Consider the following 21,348-nt stretch of genomic DNA (forward strand, 5'->3'; position numbering starts at 1 on the left):
TACAATTTATATGTAATGCTCCCTATTTATTAAAACATTTAATTTAAAGTTATCTAATCATTTTCCATTTCTTTATTTTATTTTTTTTATTTTATTTTTTATCTTACAGTTTCTTTTTAATTTAACCAGCAGTAACGTGTTATTCCTTTTTATACTGTAAATAAAATTTTCTGGTTTTGCTATGTTGATTTTTTTTTATTTTTAATTTTTTTTATTATTATTATTTTTTTTTTAAAAGAAGTGATGCAACAACAAGCACCGGTACTTTTACATTGCAATGTGTTTGGAGCTCAGGCCCCGGATGTGTGTCGTGTGTGTGTGAGTCTCGAGGAAGAGCGCGGAGAACATGGCAGACGGAGCTGTAGTGGATGGAGAGAAACTCAGCAAAAAGTACACGCATTTATATCATTACAGCGCTTAAATCGATTCTGTGCGATATAACACTTAAGAGAAGTGTGCATGTGTGTATTATGTGTCTTATCTTGTCCGTTGTGATAAATGAGCTCGATGTGGAGAAATGCATGCCGGGCAACGTGGTAGGATTCCCGTGCCTCTGCTCGACTCCGAGATCCTTTCAAAAATAAGATTCAGCGATTATTCTTCGTCGTGTCTTCGTATGCTTATTTTATGGTAGCTTCTCAGCTGTTAAATTAGCTTATTTACTCGTTTGACCCTAAATGCTTTCACTAACGTTACTGGACGAGAACCGATCTGACGGATTCAGTAATACAATGCGAGCACACTTAGTTATCCTTTCAACTTCTGCATTACATTTTAGCCCTGTCTCGTAAATAATAAGCGTAGTACGTTTAAAATGTTCCGAATTCGGTTTTTATATTTGAACCGATTCGAAAGATTCATTGATTCATTCCGACTCAAACGAACGAGTCATTCAGAGTCCCTGTTTGTCATGTAGCTCTCTGTCAGGTGTTTCATAACAGCATTATTGTTCTTATTATAGAATGACAAGCACAATTTATACGTCTGTGCCCATTATTTGGAAAAGGCAACAACCTAGATACCAGAATAGATTTCTGATACGATGCCAACCATATCTTACGTTTTTGTTTTTGTACCCTGATTTGTCTTGATTCATCAAATAGGACGTTCGCATCATGTTGACTCTGGTCAGAATATGCAGGCTGCAAGCGTTCAGGCCGCAGACGTTTGCTCTGCCCAGCTCACAAAACCTGCCTTTGCTTATTGAAGGAAGTCGCTGGAGAAGTGGCAAAAGGTTGGTGGTGTTTCCATTTCATGTGAAAAGCGACCAACCTTTTGTCACTAAAAAACTGTGCTTGCTATATAGACCTCCACAACTAGATGAGCAACGCCTGTGTAGTGTTTTATCTACCGCGGCGACTGAGCGTCTTTCTTTGTCCTCAGTGAGCTGAAAAGGCGCATGAAAGCTGAGAAGAAAGCAACTGAGAAGGAAGCCAAGGTCAAAGAACAGCAGGAACCGAAGGAGACCACTGACAAGTCACAGCAAAATGCGTATGGGGACGATGAGGAGACTCTTGACCCAAATGTACGTTGGTTCTCGATTATGGAAGTCCCGTTGATTCAGAACGAAATCTAACAGATTCTTCTCATCTTTTCGTTTTCAATGCAGCAATACTTCAAGATACGCTCACAAGCCATTCAAGCCTTGAAGGGAACCGCTGAAGACCCATACCCTCACAAATTCAACGTGGACTTGTCTCTTACTGAGTTCATCGAGCGATATAACAACCTTCAGCCGGGGGACCACTTGACAGATGTCATCCTCAGCTTGTCAGGTAAATGTTCTCTGCTTGTATTTTCAGTAGAGATGCACTGAAATTATTTCGAATAAACCGAAATGAACGTTTTCAGTTAGCTGAAAGCCGAAAATTAAGCTTGTTTATATTTGGATAAATAAACTTGGCATGCATTCTTTTTTCCAAGTATAATTACAGTGACTGTAATAAAAACTGTCTCCATGACAGATTTATTCAAACGTACCTTTAAATAATAAAGTCATTGCTAACAGGTTGGGTAAAAATATAAAGATCATGCAAGTAATAGTGCATATTTATAAAAGTTCTCCTTTCTAGAGTTATTTTTATTTTTTTTAGCTAACTATCGACTTTATGATGTAAATTTCAATGGTTAAAAAACACTGAGCAATGAGACTTGATAGTAAAGGAGAACTTAGTGAAGAGGAAGTGATGATCGGTTTATGTGCTTGCCACTTTAATTGTGGCTTCGCCGATTTGTCTCAACGCATTAAAGAGCATCAAAATCATATTTATTGCATGCATTTTGTGATTTAATTGACAGAAAGCTCAAAAGAAAAGAAAAATGCCACATACTCTAACTCTACAAATAATGTTTGGTTGAATTCTGTGCATGCTTCAACAGAACTCAACATGGACTAAAAGATAGATCATGGCATTTGAGAGTTAATAATTGGTTTTGGTCAATGATCTTATGATTTTCATCCAGTTAATATAAAAAGAGAGATTTCTGCTGTTTGAATATCCTTTTGAAGACACTTTGATCCTTTTCTTATTTTGTACCCTTGCGTTTCGCTTGATCGAAAGGTCGTATCCATGCCAAGAGGGCTTCAGGTGCCAAGCTGCTGTTCTATGACCTGCGAGGAGAGGGAGTCAAGCTGCAGGTCATGGCCAACTCCAGGTCTGATTTACACTCTGTGCCATCACGTTTCAGTCTTTTTTGATTTCTTTATTGTTGCAGTAACATAACGAGTTTTTGGTCTGCCGTTCTTAGGAACTACAAATCAGAAGAAGATTTTGTGCATATCAATAACAAATTGAGGCGAGGGGACATCATCGGGGTCCGGGGGAACCCTGGCAAGACTAAGAAAGGCGAGCTGAGCATCATCCCGATCGAGATGACTCTGTTGTCTCCATGCCTTCATATGCTTCCCCACCTTCACTTTGGCCTGAAAGACAAGGTATAGTCTAGTTGTTGAAACACCTTGGAAATAACACGTTTCTTTGAGTTCTTCTCCTCCTCAGCATTGACTCCTGTTCACATTTTAGTGTCCGTACAATAGCAGAGCTACAACGAATATGCCGTTTAACAAAGCAATTGCTTTTGAAAAAGAAATACATTTTAGCATACATAAAAAAAGTTAGTTGTTACTTAAAAATGTACTTTAAAAGAATATACGTAGGTGGGGACTGAATTTGATGTTTCCAGACACATAATTACGTTAAGTGCTTTTTTGACCACCTTAAGTAGGAAACAAGCACGTCTTTAAATGTAGTTCAACCTTTGCTTTAAAATATGGTTAAAGGGTTCTGTTCAATGCACAGACAAGCATTTATGGTAAACTAAAATATACTTTCTATTGAAATTCGTATGTCATGTATTGAAATCTATTTGTAATTAAGTTGCATTTTAGCACATTTAAAATGTATGAACTAAGTGAACACAGAAAGTGTTGGTTTGTAGTATTTTACATGTGCTTTTAAACAAGACCACGACAGAAGAATAAGTCAAGATTTAAAATGTATATTAAAACGTTTCATTTTAAATGATTCCAAAATGAACTTTTTAGAAATGTACGAAGTAATGAAAGTGGTCTATTTCATTACAATTATACTATGCAAGTACAGTTTTTGAAAATACAATTTTAAGATTTGAAGTGCACTACAAGTGCGCACTCACTTTGTTTTTCACAGAGGAGTTGCATGATATTTACAAAAAGAATCCATATACAATATTCAGTATTTATTGCTCAAAGAAACATTGACTTATACTCAGATCCTTAGCATTTACAGATTGTCAGAGTAGATGCCCGAGTACCTATTAAAGAATATATCTGATGTGTCAGTTATTCTTTATTCATGATGTTGCTTGTACTGATCTACATGATTGTATTTTTCTGTCCTTGTTCCTTCAGGAAACCAGGTTCCGGCAGCGGTATCTGGACCTGATTCTTAATGACTTTGTGAGACAGAAGTTTGTGACCCGCACCAAGATCATCACCTATCTCCGCAGATTTCTGGACGAGCTTGGGTTTCTTGAGGTGAGGAGGTTGATTTCTGCTGAGAAAAGCAGTGCAGATTTCGCTTGTCTCCTGAGAGAGTTTCTTCAAGTTTTAATGGTTGCCCTTTGTGTATGTGTCTAACAGATCGAAACACCCATGATGAACCTGATACCCGGTGGTGCTGTAGCAAAACCATTTATTACTCACCACAATGAGCTCAATATGAAACTCTACATGAGAATTGCTCCTGAGCTTTACCATAAGGTAATTGTATAACTGCAGTTGTAGTTCAGGAGTGAAATTCCTGAGTTGTAATGCATAATATCTAACCTTCATCAACGTTTCAGATGTTGGTAGTCGGAGGAATCGACCGTGTGTATGAGATCGGGCGTCAGTTCCGCAATGAAGGCATCGATCTCACCCACAACCCAGAGTTCACCACATGCGAGTTCTACATGGCTTACGCCGACTATAACGACCTGATGGAAATCACAGAGAAGCTGCTCTCAGGTTTGTTAAACCGCTGCTGTGCCTCGTTCAGCTCATTTTATGCTCTGGAATGTAGTGTTGTCGCAGTACCAAAATTTCAGTATTCGGTACCGATACCAGTGAAAATCCACAGTTCTCGGTACCAATTTTGGTACCAAAGCACAAACATATGCTAATAAAAAAAAAAAACACTCTTTTCTTATCACTAAAAATAAAACCAATGCCATTCTTTATACTTATTTACAATTGTGTTTAAAGTTTTCTACAAGTAATATAATTATGAAAAACAGTAAACAAGTTTCATCCAAATTTAATTAAGTCTTTTAATTAATTAAATTTAAACATTTTATTTTTTGGTAAAAAGAGGGGATTTGCTATTAAAATGAAAACATGGAAGAAATATTGTGTGATTTATTTCTTTAAAAAATAAAGTTTTATTAATTTTTTCAACAGTAGTAGCAGTATCACATACATTTCTACTAAATAATAGTAATATTTATAGCACAATGCCTTTATGTAAAAATTAACTTTTATTTTGACGGGCTTCTTTTATTTTGACACTGGTTTTACTCAAATTAAACAGTAAAATGCTTGTGAAGTGACTCAGAACAGTTCTGGTGATGTTGTTTATGTATTTATGTCCTCAATGAGACGGCAGATGCTGAAATTACTGCAAGCGTCGCTCGCTTCAGTCTCTGTAGTAAACAAACCATTCATTCATTCACACAGAGACGCGCAGAACATGCAGGATTCATATTTCAACCAACTTTTGCGGCTTAACATTTACAGATATTGGTCCATATGGAGATTTTATTTTATTTATGCTAACTTTGACAAATTCCATGACTGTCCATATTAAAATGTAAGTTTCATTTTCATGACTGGATTTTGAGATTCCGTCCGCGTTTTCTGATTCGCGGAAATCATAGCGCTGTATGCGTCAAGAACCGGGTTGACCGGGTACTCGGTGCCACCGGTACTTAAAGAAACCTGGTACCGTGACATTTTCATTTTTTTTTAGTACCAACTTGGTACTGAAGTACCGGGTCTTTTGACAACACTACTGGAATGTCTCCATCTTGTTAAGAAACTGGAATCGTTCAGTAAAAGCAGAACATTAATGGTTTAGTTTCCTAGTGCTTTCTAAAAGTGACCCAAAAACTTAAATTGTCTCATACAGTGTTATCCAGAAAATAAGTTGCATGTAATGAAAATTGTATCGTTGGGAGAGAAAAAAAAACACAGTTAAGCTCACATTAATAATATACAAGTAACATTTCTTATTACATCCATAAATAATGTAAAATACAAGAACAAAAAGTGTTTAGACATTATAAAAATTTATTTTAGTTTCTCTCGCATAATAAACTTGAAACAAATCCAAATGTGTGCTTTGTGCATGCTTTTAGTGCTTGACATTAATATGGTAAAATATGATACTCGCCCTCCTGTCTTCAATTTTTGTCCATCCATTGAAAGACCACATAACCAAACATTTTCAAGCTTCAGAGAGCTAATAAAGACATTGTAAAAGTAATCCATTCATATGGATTTCTTTCGCAGTCTCTTTGTGAACTTTTTGAAGCACCAACGTTTGTTTAAGGGACAGAAATCTCTCAGATTGAAATCTCCCAGCATGATTTTATTTTTTAATCTATTTATCTCTTGTTTGCTTTCACAGGAATGGTGAAGCACATCACCGGAGGTTATAAGGTGAAGTATCATCCTGATGGTCCGGAGGGACAAGCCTGTGAAATAGACTTCACTCCTCCCTTCAGACGCATCAGCATGACTCAAGACCTGGAGAAGGAATTGGGCGTGAAGTTCCCAGCTCCTGACACCTATGACAGTGATGGTGAGGGTTACAGTCCATAAAAAGAGCACAGAGGAGATCTGGGAAAATTACTTGATGTATGCTAACATAGGTGCTGGGGCTCTGTTGCTAGAATGATTAAAGCTCATCATTTATTTATTTTTCTTACAGAAACGCGCAAGTTCTTAGATGACCTTTGTGTCCAGAAAGAAGTTGAATGCCCTCCTCCCAGGACGACTGCTCGTCTTCTGGACAAGGTATGAAGTACTGGACAAAAAACTGCCACTATAATAGAAATGAGTGACCGGGATGGAAAAGGGCTCAGATTCACAAAATATTCTTAAGAATAAAATTCTTCTAAGCTGCTGTTCTCTTGTAATTTTCTAACTTAAGAACATTCTTAAATGTTTTTGGGAATGCAGTGTATTTTTAACTTTATTCTTTTCCTTTAGATTGTTCCAAAGACAAAACACAAGATGAATTCCTGAAACGTTTTAGGAAATTCCTGTTCTTAAAAATTCATCTTGATCAATCTCTTAAAGTCAGGAAAACCTCCAACTTGTCTTTATTTATTTTTATTTTTATTATTTTTTTTCAATATTTAGCATTACAACATAACATTAGCAACATATAATCATATTACTATTATTAGGAATGAACATTGATAATGTAAAACGTTATGCGTTACATGAGTTTGCTAGATTTCTACATTTAGTTACAAAAATAGATAAGTATTTAGTAAGAACAATAGAGTTAAATAGGGACCTTTTAAAAGTTTTTTTTTTTAATTAAAAGATTTTTCGGCAGCCATTTAGAATACACAACCTATTAAAAAAAATAAATAATAATAATAATCTTCTGTTAATCCAGTCACAATAAAAAAAAAATGCACACTTATGATTATAGAAATCTGCATCAAATTTAAATTTAAGTTTTTTTATTGATCTGAAAATTACGTTCTTTTTGTTTACATTAAGAAAAAAAAATTAAGATTAGCACTTCGAATTTGCATTCTTATGAAAATTATTTTCATTATATGATGACTTTCTTAAGATTTTCATGAATCCTGCCCCAGAAGCCTAAATAGCAGGCCAGTCAATTATATGCAATACTTGATTTTGACTCTCAAAAATATGCACTCAATAAACTTTTCTTTTTTTTCACAAATATTTATACTTTACATATTTTTTTTGTTCATTTTACACACATTCTATGGCTGTGCAAAAAAATCGAATGCGATTTTCATGCGCATTTCGTCAGTAAAGGCGCTCCTGGGATTAGAAGTATATCGCCAGCACGTGCGTTTGGATCAGGGTTGCCAGGTTTTCAAAACAAATCCTGCCCAGTTGCTTCTCAAAACTAGTCCAAAACTAGCCCAATCGCGTTTCCAGGAGGTTCCCCGATAAAAATTGCATCCCGGGTTTAAAATACACGTTTTTTTGGCAGGGCTGCCTTGGTAAAATTAGCATTTTAGGGGCTAAACATCACGTTATTTGTATTGAGGTCGCTTCGACACGCGGACATGAAAAATAACCTGCAGACTTAGCAATACTGGTTGGCCTTTACTAGACAGAGCCGTAGTTCACTGAAAATCCACACAAAATCGATTTCAAAATCGCAGGCGATTCTTTGTCGATTTTGAAAGTGATTTTGTGTAGCTTGTCGGTGGACTATGGCTCTGTGTAGTAACTGCTGCTCCACCTGAACCAGTGTTGCCAAGTCTGCGGTTGTTTTTCATGTCCGCAGGTCGAAGCGACCCCAATACCAATAATGTGATGCTTAGCCCCTAAATGCGAATTTTACCAAGTCAACCCTGCCAAAAAACGTGTATTTTAACCCCGGGACGCAATTTTTTATCGGGGAACCTCCTGGAAACGTGATTGGACTAGTTTTGAGAAGCAACTGGGCAGGATTTATTGTGAAAACCTGGCAACCCTGATCTGAACGCACGTGCTGGAGATATACTTCTAATCACAGGAGCGTCTTTACTGACGAGATGCGCATGGAAATCGCATTCGATTTTTTGCACAGCCCTAGCACATTCTAAATTCTCTTTGTCACATTTTTGCTGACAGCTTGTGGGAGACTTCTTGGAGGTTAAGTGCATCAACCCAACATTCATCTGCGATCATCCACAGATCATGAGTCCTCTAGCGAAATGGTATGTGCCTGACTTTGATTTGATATCACTGTAGTGTATGGTTAAATCACAAATTCTTTAAAACATTCAACTGACGTGTCTCCTCCTCAGGCACAGATCTCAGAAAGGTCTAACTGAGCGCTTTGAGCTCTTTGTGATGAAGAAGGAGATCTGCAACGCCTACACAGAGTTGAATGATCCTATCAGACAACGAGAACTGTTTGAGCAGCAGGCTAAGGTGAAGATACATTGTCAAATCATCTTCTGTGTTAATCTCACACCAATTGTTGAATTTTGGGGGACTTTCTTAGTTTAGTTTACTATCAAACTTTTGCTTCTGGTGTTATGAAGCAATAATTATAGTCACTTGATCTTTTGAGATTTGCGTTATCGGCGCAAAGATCGAGGGTTCAATTCCCAGGAACACGCATACTGATAAAAACAAAATGTATAGCCTGAATGCACTGTAAGTCGCTTTGGATAAAAGCATCTGCAAAATGCATAAATGTTCAAATTAAAGAAATTAAAACTTTTATTCAACAAGGATGCATTAAATTGATCAAAAGTGACAGTAAAGAGTGTTACAGAATATTTGCATTTCAAACAAATGCTGTTCTTTTAAACTTTAAAGAATCCTAAAAAATTGCACCACACTTGGCACAAAAATACATTGATTGTAATAAAAAAGTGTCTCTTGGGCACTAAATTAGCACATTAGAATGATTTCTGTGGGATCATGTGACACTGAGGACTGCCTTTGAAAATACAGCTTTGCATCACAGGAATAAATTACATTAAAAGAAATAAAATAAATAATAATATATATTTAAAATAACTTTTCTATTGTGTGTGTCTATGTCTATATATATATATATATATATATATATATATATATATATATATATATATATATATATATATATATATATATATATATACACACATACACACAGTAGAAAAGTTATTTTAAACTGTATTTTATACACTATTTTATGTTGGCTTTATGATCTCAACCAATTTGAATGCTCTATTAAAATATACTGTAAAGAGCTTTTTTTTTCCCCATACTTTGTTTTTTCTTTACCGAGAAAATATCTTGTTGTTAATTGAATGTTGCATCTGTGTCCACAGGCCAAGGCAGAAGGTGACGATGAGGCGATGTTTATTGATGAGACCTTCTGCACTGCTTTAGAGTACGGCCTTCCACCCACGGCAGGATGGGGCATGGGCATCGACCGCCTCACCATGTTCCTCACAGACTCCAACAACATCAAGGTACCACCCACCATGGCCCCCTTTTTAGGACTATGAAAAATGTGAACCACTGCATGTATATTAATACAACAGGACATTGTGGCCCTGTTTATAAACCGATCAAATCTCATTCAGTTTGAAATTAAAACTGGTTCTGAATCCATGTGTTGTTCTTTAGGAGGTGCTTCTTTTCCCGGCCATGAAACCTGAAGACAATAAATCAGCTCCGCCTGCAGAGGGCACTTCAGTGTAACACTGTGACTGGCTTCATGGGAGTGAAGAAAACACCTGTGGATTTCGTCCATCTTTCAGTTTCTCGATTCAATCTGAACTGTCCAAGTTATTGTCACTGTTGAGGGTTATAGCCTGACTGTTTAAAACCTATGAACTGAAGGGAAAGATTTCAGCAGTTCTTTTAATGTTACGGCTTAACATTTTAAGGGGAATAGGAACCCTGTTGTTTGTCCCATTGTCAATTTCCTGCACTTCTGTGGCCTGCGGTGATCAATCATGGCTGAGAAACGTGCAGATGTGTTATGATCTCCTGTCCAACTGTGTTTTTTTAACAGGCTGTTCAATTGAATCACATTAAATAATGACTTAGACAAGCTAAACAATTTGCGGGTTTTGTTTCCACATTGCATCTCTCCTTTAGTTTCGAATAAAAGACAATTCCTCACAAAATAATGTGCTATTTTAGAGCAAGTCTTTTAAACGACAAAGTAAATTAATGATTCTAGTCATCATAATTTGTCAGGGTTATTTTACAATCTTATGAACTCTGAATTTTCTGTCACAAAAGAACCCCCAACAAGTTTGTTAGATAAGAAAATATATAAATCTAACCTATTTTATAGAGAGATTTTACATAATAGATATAAAACACTGAAATACTGATGTGTGTCAAGCATTAGTGCAACATGATGTGATTAATTACACCTGTTGTTATTCTGCTAGGACACCTGCTTGAACTTAATTTAATTTAAGTAATTGGTAAAATCTTACAGTTAGTTTAATTAAAAAAAAAAAAAAAATGGTGCATTCTTAAACTTTGTTCAGATCTGCGATCCAAATCCGGTTATTGTGCATATCCGATTGGAATCTAATCGTATTTAACAAGTGTGAACGGCAAAAATTACATGAAATTCGAATTATTATTATTATGTATGGCTGGAAATCCGTGTTTTTTTTTTTGGGACCACTGTGCTTTATAGTGATTTTTACTCGTTACGACACACATCTTTTGCTTTCATCATGTTTGGACTTTGTATAATAGGACATATAGTCTGTGCCAATGTTCTTGTCGTTATCGATATCTTTATTCTCAGTCAAACTTATCAGAGGTCTGCGGTTCAGCGGGAGCGCGCTTTTGCCTCTCTCGCGCGGTCAAGTGAATCAGGCTGTTATTTCACGACTGAAGCCTAGAGTCGGTGAAGATGGCGATGTGTGCGGCGCTCCGATGCGTTTCGGCAAACTTCTCAGCAGCATTGCCCCTGCTCACGAGACCTGCACATATCTGGACGTGCCAAAATTCGCTGAGACCAAACGTTTTAAGGACGCTTTCCACGAGCTCGCGGCTCTCGGGAGGTAAAAACTTTACAGAACTCCACGGCTCCTCATTTAGCTTTGCCGCAAGAACAGCCATTCCTGTTTGCATTTTGGTCTTTTAAAAAACTTTAATCTTTTGAATACCGATGTTTGCTTATCACCTGAATTTGTATTGGGCTTTTACGTTTGTTACATTGTAACTTTAGTTCGTTTGTTGCGTCATAAAGTTCCGCGGGCGTTTTGTACATTCCTTTTTTTTTATTCGCAGAAAGTTACTTGGCGGATTCGATTTTCGGATACCGAAATATCCGTTTATTTTTGGAACCGTTACTTAGCTTTATTTTTGTGAAGTTTAAAGAGTGACCAGTGTTATTTGACAGGCCAGTGTAATTTTTGCTGAAGCTTTAATCGGGCCACACAAATTTCCTCCGTTCGGTATCATGTGGCTTTAATTATTTCGAGATCTTAAATTTAAAGTTAAGAATATGTGCTGCATCTCATGTCTCATATTTGACCAGAGGCCCCAGGGCCCAGACTCTACATATAATCTCACTAAAATCTGTCATTCACTAGATATAGAGACGTATAGGAAATTAGACTGATGCGTCACGTTCATTATGTCCCCTCAGATGCCTCGAGATCTAAAATAACAGGAGTGTCTCGCATAAAGCCCAGTTTGCTAAAGCATTCAGCCCTGCTCACAATCTGGTTTAAACCTGTATTGTTTCTGCATGGGCTGATGCTAGAATCCGAGTCAGTTGAGGCATTGCCCCTCTAGCAGTCCTCAGCTGATGGTGTTCATCGGTTTGCCAGACTCTTCTCCTAAGATCTATGTGTGGTTTATATACAATTGTGTACAGTCTATGATATTCTTTCTGGGTCAGGTCTTATGTCAGGATGCCTCTATTTTCCTTGCACATTTTAATCATACCTAATTTTTTTCATTCGAATCTCTCTGATTTTGTGTTTATTGTGCAGAAACCCACACCTGGGTGATAAGAAACCTGTTTGAAAGCCGGTTGTTGGTTTGCATTTGTCTGGGACAGAAAGTACACCGTTCAGCATGCCTTAACCTGAACTTTTACAGCTTCTTCCACCCTCAGTGGCTGTGTCATGTTTACTACAATGATTTAAAAGAGTTTGGGAATTAGAATAATACAGAAAAGCTGTTGCTGGAAATAATTAATGCATGATTAACTTTATGGAGTTTGAATGGTCAGACTACCATCAGCTGAAAAGTTAATGTTTATGCAAAATTAAATAACTTCAAAGAAAAGTGTTTTTTTTTATTTCTTTCTCCAGACCTAAATATAGTGCCCAAACTGGCCAAACAGTTATTCTATTAAGTTTTTTATTTATTTATTATATTAACTGAAAATATAAAAATAAAATCTAGTTCAAAATATTAATATTATAAATAGTATATACTAAAATAACACTGTGGGATTGACTTATTGACAGCACTATATATATTTTTAAGTGTATTACTTTAATGAATGGTTCTGTTTACCCTCTTCTTATTATTATTGTTTTTCCAGCTCTGAAGTTCACAGACAAACACGAGTGGGTGCGAGTGGAGGGGACTGTGGGAACGGTTGGCATCAGCAACTTTGCTCAGGTGTGCTCTTCTCTCTCTATCTATCTATCTATCTATCTATCTATCTATCTATCTATCTATCTATCTATCTATCTATCTATCTATCTATCTATCTATCTATCTATCTATATATATATATATATATATATATATATATATTATAAACAAGTATTTATAGATGGTGTCAATTCAGTTTCAAATGTTTTTTTATTTATTTGTTATATTTTTTTATTATTTATTCTGTGATGGGAGAAATTAATTCTGAGGGAAAAGTCTGAATTGTGAGATGTAATCTCGGAAATTGCAAGAGAAAGTCACATTTCTGAGTTTCTCACAAAAAAAAATAAATAAGGGAAAACTGAGATAAATTATAACAATTACCTTTATTTATTTATTTTTGTTTCTCAGCAGAAACAAGCTTCCATGGATATGCACATTAAAGGGATAGTTCACCCAAAAATGAACGTGATGTTTATCTGCTTACACCCAGGGCATCCAAGATGTAGGTGACTTTGTTTCTTCAGTAGAACACAAACCGAGATTAACTCAAACCGTTGCAGTCTATCAGTCTTATAATGTAAGTGGATGGGAATCACGGCGTTGAGAGTCAAAAAACATACACATACAAAACCAAATTAAACACTGCGGCTCGTGACGATACACTGAGGTCTTAAGACAGGGAACGATCGGTCTGTGCAAGAAACTGAATAGTATTTATATATATATATTTTATCTCTGATCCACCGCAATGTCTGAATGTCGTTCACAACATCCGGTGCGTGACGTGTGTATATTCTATGGCATACTGCGATGATCTAAAGATATTTACTATAGAAGTACAGGTCATCACAGTGGAAGACTATTTTGTTATATCATCAGACAAAGTGGAATTTTTTGCCCAACTGTATTTATTTGACATCACGCGCTCGGGACAGTTGGACATTGCGGTGGATCAGAGGTAAAAAAATATATAAATACTGTTCAGTTTCTTGCACAGACTGATTGTTTCATGTATTAAGACCTCAGTGTATCGTCACGAGCCGCAGTGTTTAATTTGGTTTTGTTTGTATATATTTTTTTGATTCTCAAAGCCATGATTCCCATCCACTTACATAAGACTGATAGACTGCAACAGTTTGAGTTAAAAATCTTAGTTTGTGTTCTACTGAAGAAACAAAGTCACCTACATCTTGGATGCCCTCGGGGTAAGCAGATAAACATCAAATGTTCATTTTTGGGTGAACTATCCCTTTAAAGGCAACTTGAGATAAGTCACAGCCCATTTTACTTCAATAATTTGACGTGTTTCCAAATAAATTAAAAGGAAGGGAGGTGTTGAAACAATCACTTTTCTGTCTTTTTCATCTTTGGTGTAATGTGCTTAAAAAAACAAAACAAAAAAAAAACAAAGAGGGAGGGTTTGGTTTTAATTTGATGTTGACTTTAAAAGTTATGTTGTTTTACACTAATATTATTGCAGTAGTGTCTTTTTATGTAGTTTTCAAGTTTAGTTTAAAAGGATCTTCCTTATTAATAGATGTTTGACATTTTTCTCCGTTCTATCGCCACAGGAAGCGTTAGGTGATGTGGTATACTGTGGGCTTCCAGAAGTGGGAACAAAGCTTGAACAAATGGGTGAGAAGAATCTGAAATCCCCATCTTATGCCTTCTGCCTGTTATAGCACAAACAACATGAACTGTTTTTCTTTTTCAGAGGAGTTCGGTGCTTTAGAAAGCGTCAAAGCTGCTAGTGAGTTGTATTCTCCACTGACTGGAGAAGTGACCGAAATCAACACAAATCTGACAGATAACCCGGGACTAGTAAATAAAGCCTGCTATGAAGATGGTGAGTGCAGGTGTTAGTCTCTTACTAAACTGAAATCACGCAATGCTGTATATGAATGTGTAATATACCACTAAAACATTCCTTTCTCTCTCTTCAAGGATGGTTAATTAAGATGACCATAGAGAAACCTGCAGAACTTGACGAACTCATGGATGAAGCTGCTTATGAAAAATTCATCAAATCCCTTGATTCATAAAGGTGTTCAGACCTTCGTTTTTTTTTTTTTTTTTTGTTATTGATCATTCAGAGCTTTTAAGGATTCACAATGGCTACTTTAGAATGCTGGTGGTAGAATTAGTCCTAATGCAATTCTTTGAAATCTATTTATTTTGGTTTTGTAATTTTCTTTTCCACCAAAATAATCTTTTGTAATGTGCTAGTTTAACAGACTCGTGTATTTTGCAGTCGAAAGCCAAATATTTCAAGGGCTTTTGGATGCAGTTTGAAGTTCTTTACATGGACTCAAACAAAGAGAGGGCTGGTTCTGCTGATTGTCTTAAATAGTATATTTGTCAATATAACGTGTGACGTTGACGTAACATGACATGCAATAAAATCACAAATGTAACATTGTGAGCCAGTTTGCTTCTGTGTTCTGCTGCACTGTTCTGGTGTGTTCAACTTTCACTCTTTCAGATTCAAACTGTCCTAATGCACCAGTGACGTATTGTTATTATAACTTAATGCATTTAATACATGATCAGTTTAGCAGATGAATGTGAAGCATTGCTTCTGAAGTACTTCACAGCAGATGCCTCCATCATAGATCAACAAAAACATCTACAAAATTTCAATTAATTTTTTTTTTTATTAGCGCTATCAAATGATTAATTGCAATTAATCACATCCTAAATAATTTTTTGTTTACTTAAAATATGAGTGTATATTGTTTATATAAACACACACACATGCATGTATATATTTAAGAAAAATGTTTTGTTTATATATAAATATTTATATAATATAAATTCTAAATGTAAATATTTTTAAATGTAGAGGTGTATGTTTGTGTATTTATATATACATATACACAGTACACACGCATATAATAATGTATTAATAATTTGACAGCACTAATTTTAATATGCTAAAATGTAACTTTTTCCTGTGGTTCCAGACTTAAGTGTCTCTTTGAAAAATAATTCTAAATGCTGCTCTAGTGCTCTTTTTTTATTATGATAGATGTATTTATTATTATTGTGATACATTTTTAAGGATTCTTTGATGAATCGACAGTTCAAAACAGCATTTATTTATTTTTTACTGTAATTTTTTATCAATCGAATTTATCCTTGTTGAATAAAAGTATAATTATTTTTTTTATCTTACTGACCTCAAATGTTTAAACAATACATCATCAAGACATGCACCATGTTTTTTTAAGTAATTGTTTTGTTTGCTAGCAAACCCTATAGGCAGTATTTATTTTGTTTTATACTGTACACTATGCACTGTTTGTTTAAGAGCTAGTTCTCTCTCCTGATGTAGAGAAAGTAGGGCACCATCAGCACCTCCCAGCCCAGCACACCTTGACCTTTGCCCTTAGATTAAAAGACTGATGATTTTCCGTGTTCCAGTGATCAATGATTAATGAACGGGTCATTATAGTGTCTTTTTCTGCTTGAAGAAAATCTGACACCTGCATAACAGAATTCACTGCAGACTCCTTTGATCCCTTTCTTTGCAATTGTTAGGAAATAGTTACTCATTGGCCAAAAGGACATTTATTTAGATGTGTATAATGCTACTTATTTTGGTTACTATAAAGAGATAATAGCTGTACTTGTTTTTATACTTTTAAAAACGAATTAGTAGTTATCTTTTCTCAGAAGTAACGAAATGCAACCAGCAAATCAAATATAGCTGATCTTATCTTTAACTTTTGGGATGAATGACATTCATAACATAAGTGTAAAAGGCAAACAGATAATTATATAAGCCTTTGCACTATACAAGTTCACCAATATTACACAGGCCTATGAATGACCATGTGCTCACAGGACTTTAGGACTTCACATATGGATATGCATTTTTGGTTAAAACTCATGTAGGAAGCCACTCTGCATCAATAATACATCTGTTTAAATAAGAAAGCACTTGTGCGCCTTTAACAGGCTTTTCATTGAGGGAATTGTTCTTTAAGATGGGCAAGGCCACGTTTTCTGTGTAAGGCTGTTATTATAAGTCTATGGTGTAAGGACGCCCCCTAATGATTGATTTTCAATCATGCCTTTTTAAAATTTACTCTTATTAGACTACAGACAACTGTGTTCAAGAGTTTTTAAGTTCCCCAGATCACATAGAAATAACTATATAATAATAATAATATTACATACACACAAACATTTAATTTTTCTTTTTCATACACTGCTATAAATTTTCATGTTAATGAAAATAATGTTACTAAATTAACCTCATATTTTTTTCTTTTATTTGCATGCACATATCTACGTATATTCACGAGGCTATGGTAGTCTGTAGTAACTATTCATTGCCAATATATAAATAAATATTAGTTGTCAAACTGTTAATCTACGTACATCCACATGTTGATTTGTCACAACAAAAACCGGCTTCACACTTCCGGTAGACCGGCACTTCTCCTTTTGCTATTGGCTCTTTTCTTCACCTCCCATAAAACACCGCGTTGTCATTTCCTTTTCCTTTTCAGCCATTTTCCGCTGAAGACGGTATGTGCGTTTATTCCAGCTAATCATCAAGTTTATCCGCTTTAATCCTTATAAATGCTTCGTTATTTGATGATTTAAGTAGTCCGGGTTTAAAGTGCAGTTTGTTTTATGTGTGAATTCGTCTGTATTGTTGGCGTTACACCTTACCGAGTGATAAAATAGGATTATTTCAGTAAACGGTACTCTCGCGCTTTCCATGCAGCGAGCGCTTATTCCAAAGTGTGTTATAAACCAGTCAAGTGTTTGAAAACCTAAATAAAACGTGCATCCAGTCAAAGTATTCGTCAGTTGTGTTCACCGCCGTCTGATGTTGTGTCCAGACGCGTGAGTTCTTTATGAAGTTAGTTCAGAGAATGTATAGTTTCAGTTGATGCTGGTTGAGTAGTGTGTGGATCTGTAGCAGGGAACTGTCTCCTCATTGCTGTCTCTTTCTCTCGCACCAGGAGTGAGCAGTCATGGCTCCCAGCAGGAATGGCATGATCTTGAACCCTCATTTTCATAAAGACTGGCAGAAGAGAGTGCGCACCTGGTTCAACCAGCCGGCCAGGAAGATCCGCAGGTAACACACGGTTGTGCTGCAGAATGGGGTTTAACAGTTTATGGAAAGCATCACTTAATTAAAATGCATCTTGGTTTTTTTCTTTAGACGTAAGGCCCGTCAGGCGAAGGCTCGGCGAATCGCTCCGAGACCAGTTTCTGGTCCTCTTCGACCAGCCGTCAGGTGTCCAACCATCCGCTATCACACCAAGGTCCGTGCCGGACGTGGGTTCACCCTGGAGGAGTTAAAGGTAATTTTGATGCCACATTAACCCTTTAGCTTTTTTTTTAAGGGTTAGTTCACCCCAATTTTCAATCTTGTCATTGTGATCGTTTTTGCGGAAGTACCAACGCAGCGTTTAGAAAGCAAACGTCCAAAGACAGTCACACGCCTGTTTTCAAAAGAAGGTAAAACAACGATGTCGGACGATTTTGAAGTTGGAGGAGAAATCGAGATGGAGTTTTTCGCCCCTCTCCTACCTTAAAGGTCCCCTGAAGTGCCTTGAAACATGCAGAATTATTTTGTGGTGACGTAATTTAAACTGAAACAGGAAGAGAGGGTGGGACATAGAGCAGCCACGCCCCCTTTTTAAAAGCACCAATAGTGTTTTGTTTATATCTGCTTGGGCCAGAGCTGTTGAGCTCGGTAAAGCCACATTTGAAAGCCACAGTCTAATAGATTACACCCTAGATTCAGTATGAAACTCTTAGTAAAACAAAATGGTGATCATAATCATAGAGGCTGTGTAGTTGTAAAAGTTTTTAATATATCCCGACTCGCGCATATAATCCACTCTATACGATTGTGTCTCTGGATGGGAGCTAAAGTCCGGATCAGACTGTGCACACTTCCGTGGTTTGATGAAACCTCAATGAAACGTGAAACCAGACATCATTAGCACTAATTTAAAGCTTCTTTACACTGTCTGAATTGTTCCCTATTGCCTACATAGTGCACTACGAGCCATTCAGTGTACAGGAAATACTACACAGTGAACAAGTGAACGATTTCAGCCGGGGCTTCAGAGACTATTTATAGTGCACGGGGCGCTTGATTGGTCAGAAGATTTCATAAGAAGATGAAGTACGATGTGACATCAAAAAGCACTGAGCCATTTTGACAGAAGAGATAAACAGCAAGCTTTGAATGCTTATATTTTCAGTTTTGGAGCACAATGCTTTATAGATAACCTGATGACTAACATATTGATACTAACAAGTTCTTTCGTTGAAACTGCGATTTGGGCCTTCAACCCTTTGGCCAAATCCTGGCATGTTTTCCTCAAAAACCTTCATTTTGTTTCGACTGAAGAAAAAGACATTAACATCTTGCATGACACGGGGGTGAGTTATCAAGAATTTTTAATTCTGGAAGTGAACTATTCCTTCAACTCCAAAAAGGCCATAAAAGTGGCGTAAATGCAAATCGAGGATAAAAAAAACAAGAGACGCAGTTGCTTTATATGATGATTTTTAATTTAGACATTTAGTCACATAAACCCCTATACGTTGTTTTCTTCACAAGGCTTGGGTTAAACCACTTGTTTCGTGTGGGTTCATTTTACGACATTGCTCTTTTTGGATCTTCCTGTTTTGGTTTCCTGGACTTTCAACGAAGAGACAAAAACCTCAAGTTTCATAAATCTTCTGTTTCGAATATTAACCAAAGTCTTATGGGTTTGGAACAGCTCTTAGGGTCCATAAACGATGGCATTTTTTATTTTTGGGTGAACAATCTTCTTTAACTATGTCTCATTTACCGTTATTCAAACAGTCAGATGATGACAATTCTCCGGAATCTCTGAACCTCATTGATGATTCCTTTTGAACCTTATTTGCTGATGACTGTTGACTCTGTCAGAGCTGTTTCAGTATAATCGAGTGTCACATGTCTCACGTTGCATCGTAATTTGCTTCTATAGGGAGCGGGAATCAACAAAAAGGTGGCGCGCACCATTGGCATCGCCGTTGACGCTCGTCGGCGTAATCGATCCACAGAGTCTCTGCAGAACAACGTTCAGCGGCTGAAGGAGTACCGCTCCAAACTCATCATCTTCCCCAGGAAGGCTTCTGCACCCAAGAAGGGAGACAGCACTGTAAGTGACTTCCTTCAGTTCATAAATCCAACCTCTCTTGGGTTGATTTGAATCTTTGTAGTTTATAATGAATCAGATCATTAAGTCTTTGATGAATAATATATAATATGTTCGGTATAAAATGCTGTTTATTGTAAAGGGTAACAGCTTTAGTGTTTGCAGTCAAATGATGACACTTTCTCCGGAATCTCTGCACATCCTTGATGACTTTTGAACCCTTTTAGCTGATGACTGCATACTGTTCAGCCATATTCTGCATTTTTTTTTTGTTTTTTTGGTTCCTGACTGTCTTTTTTGCATACAGGAGGAGGAGCTCAAGATGGCTACACAGCTTTCTGGACCCGTCATGCCCATCAAAAACGTATGTATCTTAACTTCAGCACTATGAAGCCTGCTGTGCCATATTTGATGTACAAAATCTTAAAGACTCAAAATGATCAAGGTTTGCAGAAAAACCTGTTGTGCACAATTTTCTACACTCTTTTTGCTGTGGAAAGTTATTGGAGGAAGCTGACTTTACTATTGATAGTAACGTAAATTTACACAAGGCCTAAAAAGGTCTTAAATCAGTGCACAAGTCTTACATTTATAAAGTCATGGCATTAAAGATATTTGCTCTTGTTTTAATCATAAACTCACTTCTGCTCAATTTCTCATTAAAAACATGGCTTTCGTCATCGAGTATATGCATCTTGATTTAAGAATCATTGTATATTTCCATTGGAATACTATTCAAAAACATAGAGAGGAAGAACATGACTCAATCATTCAAATTCAAACCATAACAGTAAACCTTTTTCTTTAACTTTTGCTAATACCAGACACTTACAGAACATATTAGAATTCTGTTTGTCTAAAATCTTAAATCTACTTCAAGCCTGCAGAAACCAATTGCAAGCCATATATGATCTGAAGACTAATTATTCTTTCATATTTCATATGTCTGGTTTAACAGGGATAAGCTAAAGAATTTGAGAAATGTGTAAAAGCAGGATGTTTTATGTATACATGTAGAGTTTTGCTGAATCTGAGGGATTGTCTATATTTCCTGCAGGCGTACAAGAAAGAGAAGGCCCGTGTGATCTCAGAGGACGAGAAGAACTTCAAGGCCTTTGCCAGTCTGCGTATGGCTCGTGCCAACGCCCGTCTGTTCGGCATCCGTGCCAAGAGGGCAAAGGAGGCCGCCGAGCAGGATCCCGAAAAGAAGAAATAAACTTTACTTTGTAAGGAACGGTCAAAAAAATAAATGTCTAAAAATCGTTTGGTTTTTTTTTTTTTTTTTTTTGGAGTCATTTCTTGGAAAAAAAAAATCTGCTTTATTGACGATGTGTGTGTACAGTTTGCTTTTCAGTCTCAAAAGTG

The 21,348-nt window shown here is 36.4% G+C and overlaps 3 protein-coding genes and 2 non-coding genes across 6 annotated transcripts; all 5 read left to right on the plus strand.

Annotated features, from left to right (window-relative positions):
• The first annotated feature begins 256 nt into the window (after positions 1–256).
• Positions 257–10,289, plus strand: LOC132110643 (lysine--tRNA ligase-like). Of its 2 annotated transcripts, XM_059517423.1 has the most exons (15): positions 267–390; positions 1,104–1,234; positions 1,384–1,525; positions 1,610–1,775; positions 2,562–2,655; positions 2,749–2,935; positions 3,890–4,015; positions 4,121–4,240; positions 4,324–4,486; positions 6,147–6,320; positions 6,450–6,535; positions 8,354–8,439; positions 8,530–8,656; positions 9,550–9,693; positions 9,851–10,289. In XM_059517423.1, the coding sequence occupies exons 2-15, from the start codon at positions 1,116–1,118 to the stop codon at positions 9,923–9,925; spliced, it is 1,809 nt and encodes a 602-aa protein (XP_059373406.1). In that variant the 5' UTR covers positions 267–390; positions 1,104–1,115; the 3' UTR covers positions 9,926–10,289. The 2 variants fall into 2 exon arrangements, with proteins under 2 accessions (XP_059373416.1, XP_059373406.1); XM_059517433.1 differs by lacking the exon at positions 1,104–1,234 and having other exon boundaries at positions 257–390.
• A 702-nt stretch (positions 10,290–10,991) lies between these two features.
• Positions 10,992–14,875, plus strand: LOC132110654 (glycine cleavage system H protein, mitochondrial-like). The gene is made up of 5 exons (XM_059517444.1): positions 10,992–11,259; positions 12,759–12,838; positions 14,389–14,452; positions 14,532–14,663; positions 14,762–14,875. Exons 1-5 carry the CDS (start codon positions 11,109–11,111, stop codon positions 14,857–14,859), a joined length of 525 nt encoding a protein of 174 aa, XP_059373427.1. The 5' UTR covers positions 10,992–11,108; the 3' UTR covers positions 14,860–14,875.
• A 2,374-nt stretch (positions 14,876–17,249) lies between these two features.
• Positions 17,250–21,246, plus strand: LOC132110659 (large ribosomal subunit protein eL13-like). Its single transcript, XM_059517458.1, has 6 exons — positions 17,250–17,353; positions 17,797–17,912; positions 18,000–18,141; positions 19,813–19,986; positions 20,291–20,347; positions 21,041–21,246. Exons 2-6 carry the CDS (start codon positions 17,809–17,811, stop codon positions 21,197–21,199), a joined length of 636 nt encoding a protein of 211 aa, XP_059373441.1. The 5' UTR covers positions 17,250–17,353; positions 17,797–17,808; the 3' UTR covers positions 21,200–21,246.
• LOC132112541 (small nucleolar RNA MBII-202) lies at positions 19,670–19,749 on the plus strand. Its single transcript, XR_009424980.1, has one exon. It is a non-coding gene; the product is annotated as a small nucleolar RNA MBII-202 (small nucleolar RNA).
• Positions 20,154–20,233, plus strand: LOC132112535 (small nucleolar RNA MBII-202). Its single transcript, XR_009424979.1, has one exon. It is a non-coding gene; the product is annotated as a small nucleolar RNA MBII-202 (small nucleolar RNA).
• Positions 21,247–21,348: the final 102 nt, after the last annotated feature.

This window comes from Carassius carassius, chromosome 2 (genome assembly GCF_963082965.1).
Source record: "Carassius carassius chromosome 2, fCarCar2.1, whole genome shotgun sequence".
In the NCBI taxonomy this organism is placed as follows: Eukaryota; Metazoa; Chordata; class Actinopteri; order Cypriniformes; family Cyprinidae; genus Carassius; species Carassius carassius.